Genomic DNA, 14,866 nt, shown 5'->3' with positions numbered 1-14,866 from the left:
TGTGTGTGATGCTCTGGTGCTGTGTGTGTGTTTTTGTGTGACGCTGTGAGACATCAATGAGCTTCTCTCCTCTCACACAAAGGGAGACAATTAAAACAGAATGCTTAATAAGTGTATATATAGCTGTAGTCTGTTCTATTTGGAACCCGGGCGGACATTCTAAGGTTCTAAAACTCTCCCTCCCTTCCCCTCTCTCTCTCCCTCCCTTCCCCCTCCTCTCTCCATCCCTCACCCTCTCTTTCTCTCTCTCGATCTCTCCTTTCCTACCCCTTATCTCTCCCTACCCTCTCTCTCTGTCTTCCTCCCCCTCTCTCCCTTCCACCTCTCTCCTTCCCTCCCCTTCTCTCTCCCTTCCCCCCCTCTCTCTCTCTATCCCTCACCCTCTTTCTCTCTCTCTCTCGCTCTCTCCTTTCCTCCCCATTTCTCTCTCCCCACTCCCCCTCTCTCTGTCTTCCTCCCCCTCTCTCTCTCTCCCCCCTCCCCCTCTCTCTGTCTTCCTCCCCCTCTCTCTCCCTCCCTTCCCCTTTCTCCCCCCCCAGTCTCTCTCTAACTGGTTTTTATCTGTTGTTATCACCAACAGAGAGTTGGTAACGACAGTGTCCGATTGGATTTTATTAGGATCTCTTTTGAACTAATATTCCAAGTGTTCCTTAAACATTCAGAATACAATCACATGTTCATATATAACACAGTGTTACAGATATAGTAGTGACCAGATAAATACTATGACAGTCTGACCTAATAAATACTGACAGTCTGACCTGATAAATACTGACAGTCTGGCCTGATAAATACTATGACAGTCTGACCAGATAAATACTATGACAGTCTGACCTGATAAATACTATGACAGTCTGACCAGATAAATACTATGACAGTCTGACCTAATAAATACTATGACAGTCTGACCTGATAAATACTATGACAGTCTGACCTGATAAACACTGACAGTCTGACCAGATAAATACTGACAGTCTGACCAGATAAATACTATGACAGTCTGACCTAATAAATACTGACAGTCTGGCCTGATAAATACTGACAGTCTGACCTAATAAATACTGACAGTCTGACCAGATAAATACTATGACAGTCTGACCTAATAAATACTAACAGTCTGACCTGATAAATACTGACAGTCTGGCCTGATAAATACTGACAGTCTGACCTAATAAATACTGACAGTCTGACCAGATAAATACTATGACAGTCTGACCTAATAAATACTGACAGTCTGACCTAATAAATACGGACAGTCTGACCTGATAAATACTATGACAGTCTGACCAGATAAATACTATGACAGTATGACCAGATAAATACTATGACAGTCTGACCAGATAAATATTATGACAGTCTGACCTGATAAATACTATGACAGTCTGACCAGATAAATACTATGACAGTCTGACCTGATAAATACTATGACAGTCTGACCAGATAAATACTATGACAGTCTGGCCTGATAAATACTGTGACAGTCTGACCAGATAAATACTATGACAGTCTGACCAGATAAATACTATGACAGTCTGACCTGATAAATACTGTGACAGTCTGACCAGATAAATACTATGACAGTCTGACCTGATAAATACTATGACAGTCTGACCAGATAAATACTATGACAGTCTGACCAGATAAATACTATGACAGTCTGACCTGATAAATACTATGACAGTCTGACCTGATAAATACTATGACAGTCTGACCTGATAAATACTATGACAGTCTGACCAGATAAATACTATGACAGTCTGACCTGATAAATACTATGACAGTCTGACCAGATAAATACTATGACAGTCTGACTAGATAAATACTATGACAGTCTGACCAGATACATACTATGACAGTCTGACCTGATAAATACTATGACAGTCTGACCAGATAAATACTATGACAGTCTGACCAGATAAATACTATGACAGTCTGACCAGATAAATACTATGACAGTCTGACCAGATAAATACTATGACAGTCTGACCAGATAAATACTGTGACAGTCTGGCCTGATAAATACTGTGACAGTCTGACCAGATAAATACTATGACAGTCTGACTAGATAAATACTATGACAGTCTGACCTGATAAATACTATGACAGTCTGACCAGATAAATACTATGACAGTCTGACCTGATAAATACTATGACAGTCTGACCAGATAAATACTATGACAGTCTGATCTGATAAATACTATGACAGTCTGACCACATAAATACTATGACAGTCTGACCAGATAGATTGGTTCCTTCATCTACTAGTCCTGCACAACATTTCAATGTATTATATTTAAATAGTTATAAAGTATTGTATGACTTTATTTATTTATTTATTGCTCTTAATCCAAATGTTATTTAGCCTATTTCTCTTTTCTGTCTGGATAACATATACAGTGGGACAAAAAAGTATTTAGTCAGCCACCAATTGTGCAAGTTCTCCCACTTAAAAAGATGAGAGAGGCCTGTAGATGGTGGACAATCTATTCCTAGTATTTACTGAATGTCTGTCTCTTACCAACTGAATACCGTTGTGAGTAGATTTTGTCCGTTTTAAACGGTGTACATTGTGAAATAAAATAAGCATGTTTTTTTCAATTATCTTGTCGATTGATGACCAACCAAGAACACTGCGCATGACTGCAACAGAAGAACCATATCTCCGCCTTAAAACAATCCTTGCTGCTTTATTCTGTGCATTCTGCAGCCTCCTAACTTCACTAGATGATGCATTTCCCCAGACCACCGAACAGTAGTTCACCTGACTCTCATGACTGCAACAGAAGAACCATATCTCCACCTTAAAACAACCCATGACTGCAACAGAAGAACCATATCTCCACCTTAAAACAATCCTTGCTGCTTTATTCTGTGCATTCTGACTGCAAATGATGCATTTCCCCCAGAAGAACAGTAGTTCACCTGACTCTCATGACTGCAACAGAAGAACCATATCTCCAAAAACAACCCATGACTGCAACAGAAGAACCATATCTCCACCTTAAAACAATCCTTGCTGCTTTGTTCTGTGCATTCTGCAGCCTCCTAACTTCACTAGATGATGCATTTCCCCAGACCACCGAACAGTAGTTTACCTGACTCTCATGACTGCAACAGAAGAACCATATCTCCACCTTAAAACAACCCATGACTGCAACAGAAGAACCATATCTCCACCTTAAAACAATCCTTGCTGCTTTATTCTGTGCATTCTGCAGCCTCCTAACTTTACTAGAGGATGCATTTCCCCAGACCACCGAACAGTAGTTTACCTGACTCTCATGACTGCAACAGAAGAACCATATCTCCACCTTAAAACAACCCATGACTGCAACAGAAGAACCATATCTCCACCTTAAAACAATCCTTGCTGCTTTATTCTGTGCATTCTGCAGCCTCCTAACTTTACTAGAGGATGCATTTCCCCAGACCACCGAACAGTAGTTTATTTTTTTTATTTTTTTTTACCTTTATTTAACTAGGCAAGTCAGTTAAGAACAAATTCTTATTTTCAATGATGGCCTAGGAACAGTGGGTTAACTGCCTGTTCAGGGGCAGAACGACAGATTTGTACCTTGTCAGCTCGGGGATTTGAACTTGCAACCTTTCTGTTACTACACTCTAACCACTAGGCTACCCTGACTCTCAATTAATGCTTGTGTTATTTGCTTAAGAATCTTTCCCGGTAAGTATTTAGCTATCCTTCTGATCATGCATGTAGTTAGTTTGGATTATTTTCTTACATAGATGAGTTATTTGAGACGACCATGATAAGCAGTTGTCTAGCTGCACTCCTAGTGGTTTGGTTTCTGCCACTTCCTCAATGTCTACCCCCCCATTGCATCCCATGTTGTGTTGGCCTTTTCCTGGTGGAACAGACCAACATTACCTTGGTTTTCTTAGCGTTCAAAACTACTTTGTTCTGGCAAACCCACTCCCTGATATTTCCCAGATCTACATGTAAAGCTTGCTGTTCCTTTTGAACCGATTGTATAAATTGTAGTATCAACTGCAAATATAGTAGCATGAGCCTCGTATAAGGCATAAGGAAGGTTGTTGGTATACAGTACCAGTCAAATGTTTGGACACACCTACTCATTCAAGGGTTTTTCTTTATTTTACTATATTCTGCATGTAGAATAATAGTGAAGACATCAAAACTATGAAATAACACATGTGGAATTATGTAGTAACCAAAAAGGGTGGCTACTTCAAAGTATGCATCCTTTGCCTTGATAACAGCTTTGCACACTCTTGGCATTCTCTCAACCAGCTTCATGAGGTAGTCACCTGGAATGCATTTAAATTAACAGAAGTGACTTATGATAGCCCTATTTGGTAAAAGACCAAGTCCATATTATGGCAAGAACAGCTCAAATAAGCAAAGGAAAATGACAGTCCATCATTACTTTAAGACATGAAGGTCAGTCAACTTGGAAAATGTCAAGAACTTTGAAAGTTTCTTCAAGTGCCGTCGCAAAAACCATCAAACGCTATGATGAAACTGTCTCTCATGAGGACCGCCACAAGAAAGGAAGACCGAGAGTTACCTCTGCTGCAGAGGATAAGTTCATTAGAGTTACCAGCCTGCAGCCCAAATAAACGCTTCACAGAGTTCAAGTAACAGACACAGGATTGGTCAACTATTGGCAAGAGTAATGGGTTCTTTGCTGTCTTTCGGGATTGGACACAGTTTAACATGTGTGCCCCTGTTCCAGTGACCAATTAGAAATGTAGTTCAGTGGAGCTGTAATCTGGGGAGTCTTGTCTTACTCCATTAGATCACAACCTGTAGATTTACCATTGGATACTGACTTCAAGGTTTGAAACCTCTTCTGACATCCATTTGTAGACTAAAAGAGCAGGTGTTTTTACTCATAATATGATCATCAATCCATTGGACAATAGCTTGTTTGGAATAATGGGTGTTTTGCTTTGTAAAAAAATATGATTGTTAATATCAGCTGGTTCTGTTGTTGTTCTCCCGTCAACCTCCACACTAGATGGGTATGATGAGATGGATGTACCAAGTTAGCCCTTCACTATAGTCCAGACTTTTAAATGTATCTTTCCAATCAATGAGCAATTCAATAAGACCTGATTTAAATCATCCTTTCGATAAATCCCAGGGTTCATCAGCCAAATCATTCAGACATTTCTCTTCACCACAGTTCTTGGGGAGGGGAAGGGGGGTGGTGTTGTTTGGAACCTTGGTGTTCATGGTTACAGTCATAATATTATGGTCTGTCCAGCCCACTGGCATTGACCAGGCCTTTGAGCAATGGTATATTACAGAAGATCAGATCCATGCACGTGTCTGAATGGTGACCCAATGGTGTCTGAATGGTGACCCAATGGTGTCTGAATGGTGACCCAAGGGTGTCTGAATGGTGACCCAAGGGTGTCTGAATGGTGACCCAAGGGTGTCTGAATGGTGACCCAATGGTGTCTGAATGGTGACCCAATGGTGTCTGAATGGTGACCCAATGATGTCTGAATGGTGACCCAAGGGTGTCTGAATGGTGACCCAAGGGTGTCTGAATGGTGACCCAAGGGTGTCTGAATGGTGACCCAATGGTGTCTGAATGGTGACCCAATGGTGTCTGAATGGTGACCCAATGGTGTCTGAATGGTGACCCATTAGTGTCTGAATGGTGACCCATTGGTGTCTGAATGGTGACCCAATGGTGTCTGAATGGTGACCCATTGGTGTCTGGTGTCCAATTGTCATACTGTAGTAATAGTAAAGATACCTTAATAGAAAATGACTCAAGTAAAGTGAAAGTCACCCAGTAAAATACTACTTGAGAAAAGTCTAAAAGTATTTGGTTTGGTTTGGTTGATAATTGGACTTGTCAAAATGTAATGAGTACTTTTGGGTGTCATGGAAAATGTATTGTGTAAAAATAAGTACATTATTTTTATAGTTGCCAAAAATATAAATAACATAATATAAGTACATATACCCCTCCAATAAACGACTTAAGTACTATTTAAAGTATTTTTACTTAAGTACTAATTCAAGTATTTTTACTTAAGTACTTTACACCACTGTAATTTAGTTATATTTGAATTATTCTGATATATAATCACTCAAGATAAATAGATTTCTGTTACTATCTGTGGTCAAACCCAATGCATAAGACACCTTAGAGCCAACATGGCTGCCTGGTGAACCAGATGTACTTGCGCCCATAGTGACATACATTAAGGTCATCCCGCCTCTTTAAACGTTATATGATTCTGAATGTACACCTTAGAGCCAATATGGCTGCCTGGTGAACCAGATGTACTTGAGCCCATAGTGACATACATTAAGGTCATCCCGCCTCTTTAAACGTTATATGATTCTGAATGTACACCTTAGAGCCAATATGGCTGCCTGGTGAACCAGATGTACTTGAGCCCATAGTGACATACATTAAGGTCATCCCGCCTCTTTAAACGTTATATGATTCTGAATGTACACCTTAGAGCCAATATGGCTGCCTGGTGAACCAGATGTACTTGAGCCCATAGTGACATACATTAAGGTCATCCCGCCTCTTTAAACGTTATATGATTCTGAATGTACAACACTACACCACCACCATTCTCTATTCCTGTCCCTTCTAATTAGACTATATCAAGACATGTTCATTTTGCCCATCATTAATGGATTCATACAAAATGCGTTTCGGGTTAAAGCTAAAATATGAATATGTTATTTATGTTGACCAAGTTAATAACCTCATGTATTTTGTTAGGAAGGCTACATCCCATTAACCTGAGCTATATGCAGCCCTTTCCTTGTCAAGAGGAGATCAATAGAGCACGTATTGGTTATAGTTGAAGAGTGTGTATTGGTTATAGTTGAAGAGTGTGTATTGGTTATAGTTGAAGAGTGTGTATTGGTTATAGTTGAAGAGTGTGTATTGGTTATAGTGGCAGTTATGATAGTATAATCTGTTGATGCTCATGTAGTCATTCTATTTTATGACCTGTTGGGCAGTATTGCCACTGCAATCTGATGTCTCTCATAATAACACCGTTAGTTAATCACTACAGTCTGATGGTTCTCATAATAACACCGTTAGTTAATCACTACAGTCTGATGTTTCTCATAATAACACCGTTAGTTAATCACTACAGTCTGATGGTTCTCATAATAACACTGTTAGTTAATCACTACAGTCTGATGGTTCTCATAATAACACTGTTAGTTAATCACTACAGTCTGATGGTTCTCATAATAACACTGCCAAATAGACAGAGAAGGAACGGGAGACTAAGGGGGAAAGAGGAAAATATGGAGATAGAGGCAGACCAGGAAGTTAATTATTCAAAGAATTTAATACAAACGTTTAATTATTAAACCCAGAGGAAAACAAGAACAACTCATTACCAATTAAATTGGTGTCATTAAGCAGGAACACATTATTACTAATACTACTATTGCTATTATTATTATTATTACTATTATAATAATAATAATTCTTATTATGTTATTGGTACTCCAAATAGTAGTGGCATGTTAGTAGGTGTGATGGTAACAGTAGTAGTTTAATGATGGGGTGATGGTGGTGGTAGCAGTAGTAGTAGTAGTAATGTTGATGGTGGTTGTAGTACTGATGTAGGTGTGAAGTTGACAGTTAGTTATAATTATAGTAGGTAGAGATAGTACAGGTATAATTGATACTAGTGGTAATGGTGGTAGAGATATTAGAGGTATAAATACTACTAGTGGTAATGGTAGTAGAGATATTAGAGGTATAAATACTACTAGTGGTAATGGTAGTAGAGATATAAGAGTTATAAATACTACTAGTGGTAATGGTAGTAGTAGAGATATTAGAGGTAGTAATACTACTAGTGGTAATGGTAGTAGAGATATTAGAGGTATAAATACTACTAGTGGTAATGGTGGAAGTAGAGATATTAGAGGTAGTAATACTACTAGTGGTAATGGTGGAAGTAGAGATATTCGAGGTAGCAATACTCTAATATCTCTACTACCATTACCACTAGTATAATGTCTACCTCTAATATCTCTACTACCATTACCACTAGTAGTATTTATACCTCTAATATCTCTACTACCATTAACACTAGTATAATTTCTACCTCTAATATCTCTACTACCACCATTACCACTAGTAGTATTTATACCTCTAATATCTCTACTACTACCATTACCACTAGTAGTATTACTACCTCTAATATCTCTACTACCATTACCACTAGTAGTATTTATACCTCTACTATCTCTACCACCATTACCACTAGTATTGTCTCCCTCTAATATCTCTACCACCATTACCACTAGTATTGTCTCCCTCTAATATCTCTACTACCATTACCACTAGTAGTATTACTACCTCTAATATCTCTACTACTACCATTACCACTAGTAGTATTTATACCTCTATCTCTACTACCACCATTACCACTAGTAGTATTACTACCTCTAATATCTCTACCATTACCACTAGTAGATTTACTACCTCTAATATCTCTACCATTACCACTCGTAGATTTACTACCTCTAATATCTCTACCATTACCACTAGTAGTATTACTACCTCTAATATCTCTACTACTACCATTACCACTAGTAGTATTTATACCTCTAATATATACTACCATTACCACTAGTAGTATTTATACCTCTAATATCTCTACTACCATTACCACTAGTAGTATTTATACCTCTAATATATACTACCATTACCACTAGTAGTATTTATACCTCTAATATCTCTACTACCACCATTACCACTAGTAGCATGTCTACCTCTAATATCTCTACTACTACCATTACCACTAGTAGCATGTCTACCTCTAATATCTCTACCACCATTACCACTAGTAGCATGTTTACCTCCAATATCTCTACTACCATTACCACTAGTAGTATTTATACCTCTAATATCTACTACCATTACCACTAGTAGTATTTATACATCTAATATCTCTACCACCATTACCACTAGTAGTATTACTCCCTCTAATATCTCTACTACCATTACCACTAGTATTATCTATACCTCTAATATCTCTACTACCATTACCACTAGTAGTATTACTACCGCTAATATCTCTACTACTACCATTACCACTAGTAGTATTTATACCTCTAATATCTCTACTACCATTACCACTAGTAGTATTTATACCTCTAATATCTCTACTACCATTACCACTAGTAGCATGTCTACCTCTAATATCTCTACTACCATTACCACTAGTAGTATGTCTACCTCTAATATCTCTACTACCATTACCACTAGTAGTATGTCTACCTCTAATATCTCTACTACCATTACCACTAGTAGTATGTCTACCTCTAATATCTCTACTACCATTACCACTAGTAGCATGTCTACCTCTAATATCTCTACTACCATTACCACTAGTAGTATGTCCACCTCTAATATCTCTACTACCATTACCACTAGTAGCATGTCTACCTCTAATATCTCTACTACCATTACCACTAGTAGTATGTCCTGCGCCCCCGACTCCTTGAAGTAGAAATCTTAATCCTATCAAGGTTAGTGATCCCTGTTCTAATGTCCAGAAGTTATTTGCGGTCATAGGAAACAATGCCGGAAACGTTATGTTCAAAAAAAGTTCATATCAGCGCAAATAATCACAGAAACCATCAGGATTGGTCAGGAGAGTAAAAGGTCAGCTATCCATTGCAGCGCCATTCAGCAAGAGAGAGAGAGAGATAGAGAGTGTAAGGGAGGGAAGGAGGGACATAAAGTAGGACGTTTGATGTTTGAAAACAGAACAGGTTTAATCAGGTGGTCTTTCCCTCATTTCCTCTACTAAAACACCAAACTAAACGACCAATCAAGATTCTTTCTCACTGCCTTTTCTTTCTCCCAACAGGCTTAACAGGAGATGACCTAGATAAGAGGAAAGAAGTGTATGGGGAAAACCTTATACCCCCGAAGAAGCCAAAAACCTTCCTCCAGTTAGTATGGGAAGCCCTGCAGGACGTGACTCTGATCATCTTGGAGGTGGCTGCCCTGATCTCTTTGGGACTGTCCTTCTATCAGCCTCCGGGAGGGGACAGCGGAGAGTGTGAGTACTGAGACGCGCACATACATGGAGACATACGTACGCACACAGGCATGCATACACTCCTATTGTGTTAAATCTAAAGGTCATATTTGGTGAATTTCAACTAAAGACTTAACCTGGTGTTTTACCTACCATGAAGGCCCAGACTTTAGTGTTTCAAATCAAATCAAGTTTTATTGGTGACATGGTTAGCAGATGTAATTGGTCACATGGTTAGCAGATGTTAATGGTCACATGGTTAGCAGATGTTAATGGTCACATGGTTAGCAGATGTTAATGGTCACATGGTTAGCAGATGTTAATGGTCACATGGTTAGCAGATGTTATTGGTGACATGGTTAGCAGATGTTAATGGTCACATGGTTAGCAGATGTTAATGGTCACATGGTTAGCAGATGTTAATGGTCACATGGTTAGCAGATGTTAATGGTCACATGGTTAGCAGATGTTAATGGTCATATGGTTAGCAGATGTTATTGCGAGTGTTGCAAAATGCTTGTGCTTCTGGAATCTAACAATTTCACAAAAACAACCTAATATACACACATCTAAGTAAAGGAATGGAATGAGAATATATACATTTAAAATATATGGATGAGCAATGACTGAGAGGAATAGGCCAGATGCAATAGATGGTATAAAATACATTCTATACATATACGAGGAGTAATGCAAGATATGTAAACATTATTAAAGTGACTCGTAATCCATTTATTAAAGTGGCCAATGATGTCAAGTCTATACATAGGCAGCAGCCTCACTGTGTTAGTGATGGCTGTTTAACAGTTTGATGGCCTTGAGATAGAAGTCATGTTTCAGTCTCACGGTCCCAGCTGGCTGTATGGATGGGGACAGTATATCCAGAGAGAGCCATGATTACATGAAACAGAGTCCCTGATATCTATCTGGAAGGAGATCCTCGCCCTGAGCTTATCTACTTCATTGTCCAGCAACTGAATATTAGCGAGTAATATACTTGGAAGCGGTGGATGGTGTGCTGCTTCGGACTAAAAGTCCACTCCGAATACCTCTTTTCCGCCGGCGGTGTATTCGAGCAGCCTCTGGGATGAGTTTAATCGCCTTAAAAGATACAAACAAAGGATACAATTCAGGAAAGTCGTATTCCTGGTCAAAATGTTGGTGAGTTACCGCCTTTCTGATATCAAAAAATGATTTTCCTGCTGTATGTAATAATGCAAAGAACATTCCGGGCTAATAACAGTAAAAAAATACTGCAAAGTTGCGTAGGAGCCTGAAGAATGTACATCGGCAACATCTTATGAAGAGGAGTCATCTGCTTTGCCCAGCATTTTCTGAGCCAAAACTGACGCACCTTCAACAACACATAACACCTCATATAATTCTGTCCAAAATAACAAAAGAACATTTCTCTTACCAAGTGGCATATAGGCTATTTATGTGAATTTGACTTAATCCTGCCTAATTGGCGGGCCGGAGCTGGTCGCAATGTTTATGTAGGCTCTAGTGTTATATTTTGGGAACCATGTTTCCATAACTAGGGATGACACTGAGGACTTGTGAAGAGCAGAATCAACAACCTCTGCATCATCAAGACTGTTGCTTTGTGAGAGTGTTAACTGTGTTAGGTGTTAGCCCATGTTCACAATTAGCCATTGTTATATAAATGCATGAAAAATACGTGTGAGCAGGTCCACTGAGGCCACGGCCCAGTGAGACTCCAGAGCCGGGCTTTGGAGGTGGAAACAGAACTAAATCACTATCATCATGAAGTGCTTTCAGAGATTAGTCAAGGATTAGATCACCTCCACCTCCCCATGTCATCCTAGAACCACTTCAATTTGCATACCGCCCCAATAGATCCACAGACGATGCAATTGCCATCACACTGCACTCTGCCTTATCCCACCTGGACAAGAGGAAGACCTATGTTAGAATGCTGTTCATTGACTTCAGCTCAGCATTCAACACCGTAGTTCCCTCTAAGCTCATCATTAATCTTGAGGCCCTGGATCTCAACCCCGCCCTGTGCAAATGGGTCCTGTACTTCCCGACGAGCCACCCCTAAGTGGTGAAGGTAGGAAACAACATCTCCACTTCCCTGATTCTCAACACTGGGACCCCACAAGGGGTGCATGCTCAGTCCCGTCCAGTAATCCCTGTTCACCCATGACTGCGTAGCCATGCCTGCCTCCAACTCAATCATCAAGTTTGCAGACGACACAACAGTTGTAGGCTTGATTACCAACAACGACGAGACAGCCAATAGGAAGGAGTTGAGGGCACTCGGAGTGTGGTGTCAGAAAAACAACATCTCACTCAACATCAACAAAAAAAAGGAGATGATCGCAGACTTCAGGAAACAGCAGACAGAGCACCTCCCCTATCCACATCGACGGGACAACAGTGGAGAAGGTGGACATTTTTAAGTTTAAGTTTTAAGTTTCTCAGAGTACACATCACGGACAAACTGAAATGGTCCACACACACAGACTGTGTGGTGAAGAAGGTGCAACAGCGCCTCTTCATCTTCAGGAGGCTGAAGAAATGTGGCTTGTCATCTAAAACACTCACAAACTTTTACAGATGCACCACTGAGAGCATCCTGTCGGGCTGTATCTCCGCCGGGTATTGAAACTGCACCGCCCGCAGCCGTAAGGCTCTCCAGAGGGTGGTGCGGTCTGCCCAACGCATCACAGGGAGCACACTGCCTGCCCTCCAGGACACCTACAGCACCCAATGTCAAGGGAAGTCCAAGAAGATCATCAAAGACCTCAGCCACCCGAGCCACAACCTGTTCACCCCGTTATCATCCAGAAGGCGAGGTCAGTACAGCTGCATCAAAGATGGGACAGAGAGACAGAAAAACAGCTTCTATCTCAAGGCCATCAGACTGTTAAATAGCCATCAGGTTACTCATCCAGCCCTTAGAGGTCGTACATAGACATGGCACACTGAAGAGTGAAGAGGAGACTCCGGGATGCTGGTCTTCTAGACAGAGTTCCTCTGTCCAGTCTCAACGTCAACAGTGAAGAGGCAACTCTGGGATACTGGCTTTCTAGGTAGAGTTACAAAGAAAAAGCCATATGTCAGACTGGCCAATAAAAAGAAAAGATAAAGATGGATAAAAGAACACAGACACTGGACAGAGGAACTCTGCCTAGAAGGCTAGCAACCCGGAGTCGCCTCTTTGCTGTTGACATCGAGACTGGTGTTTTGCGAATACTATTTAATGAACCTGCCATTTGAGGACTTGTGAGGCGTCTGATTCTCAAACTAGACACTCTAATGTACTTGTCCTCTTGCTCAGTTGTGCACCGGGGCCTCCCACTCCTCTTTCTATTCTAGTTAGAGCCAGTTTGCAGTGGTTTTGAAGGGAGTAGTACACAGCGTTGTACGAGATCTTCAGTTTCTTGGCAATTTCTCGCATGGAATAGCCTTCTTTTCTCAGAACAAGAATAGACTGATGAGTTTCAGAAGAAAGTGCTTTGTTTCTGGCCATTTTGAGCCTGTAATCGAACCCACAAATGCTGATGCTCCAGATACTCAACTAGCCTAAAGAAGGCCAGTTTTATTACTTCTTTAATCAGAACTACAGTTTTCAGCTGTGGTAACATAATTGCAAAAGGGTTTTCTAATGATCAGTTGGCCTTTTCATATGATAAACTTGGATTAGCTAACACAACGTGCCATTGTAACACAGGACTGATGGTTGCTGATAATGGGCCTCTGTACGCCTATGTAGATGTTCAATAAAAAATCAGCCGTTTCCAGCCATAATATTCATTTACAACATTAACGATGTCTCCACTGTATTTCTGATCAATTTCAAAAAACAAGGCCATTTCTAAATTACCCCAAACTTTTGAAAGGTAGTATACATAGACATGGAACACAGATCCCTTTAATAATGGAACACAGATCCCTTTAATAATGGAACACAGATCCCTTTAATAATGGAACACAGATCCCTTTAATAATGGAACACAGATCCCTTTAATAATGGAACACAGATCCCTTTAATAATGGAACACAGATCCCTTTAATAATGAAACACAGATCCCTTTAATAATGAAACACAGATCCCTTTAATAATGGAACACAGATCCCTTTAATAATGGAACACAGATCCCTTTAATAATGGAAACACAGATCCCTTTAATAATGGAACACAGATCCCTTTAATAATGGAACACAGATCCCTTTAATAATGGAACACAGATCCCTTTAATAATGAAACACAGATCCCTTTAATAATGGAACACAGATCCCTTTAATAATGGAACACAGATCCCTTTAATAATGGAACACAGATCCCTTTAATAATGGAACACAGATCCCTTTAATAATGGAACACAGATCCCTTTAATAATGGAACACAGATCCCTTTAATAATGGAACACAGATCCCTTTAATAATGGAACACAGATCCCTTTAATAATGGAACACAGATCCCTTTAATAATGGAACACAGATCCCTTTAATAATGGAACACAGATCCCTTTAATAATGGAACACAGATCCCTTTAATAATGGAACACAGATCCCTTTAATAATGGAACACAGATCCCTTTAATAATGGAACACGGATCCCTTTAATAATGGAACACGGATCCCTTTAATAATGGAACACGGATCCCTTTAATAATGGAACACGGATCCCTTTAATAATGTTTTATACATTTCATATGTATAATACTGCATTCTAGTCAAGTCCATCTTATTTAACTATTGCTGTACTATTCTATCCTATGTATTCTACAGATATACAGTCGTGGCCAAAAGTTGAGATTTATACAAATATACAAATATTATT

The 14,866-nt window shown here is 39.7% G+C and overlaps 1 protein-coding gene across 11 annotated transcripts in view; it reads left to right on the top strand.

Annotated features, from left to right (window-relative positions):
• LOC121847590 (plasma membrane calcium-transporting ATPase 2-like) overlaps positions 1-14,866 on the top strand; it is a 212,731-nt gene that overhangs the window by 65,130 nt on the left and 132,735 nt on the right. For all 11 annotated transcript variants that reach the window (XM_042329410.1, XM_042329419.1, XM_042329430.1 and 8 more), the window contains one exon: positions 9,877-10,071. In XM_042329410.1, the coding sequence (XP_042185344.1) occupies positions 9,877-10,071 (195 nt within the window). The remainder of the gene's footprint in view (positions 1-9,876; positions 10,072-14,866) is intronic.

The sequence above is a fragment of the Oncorhynchus tshawytscha genome, linkage group LG02 (genome assembly GCF_018296145.1).
Source record: "Oncorhynchus tshawytscha isolate Ot180627B linkage group LG02, Otsh_v2.0, whole genome shotgun sequence".
Taxonomy (NCBI): domain Eukaryota; kingdom Metazoa; phylum Chordata; class Actinopteri; order Salmoniformes; family Salmonidae; genus Oncorhynchus; species Oncorhynchus tshawytscha.
The sequence above is the reverse complement of the archived record's forward strand: the minus strand, read 5'-3'. Positions and strand labels throughout refer to the sequence as shown.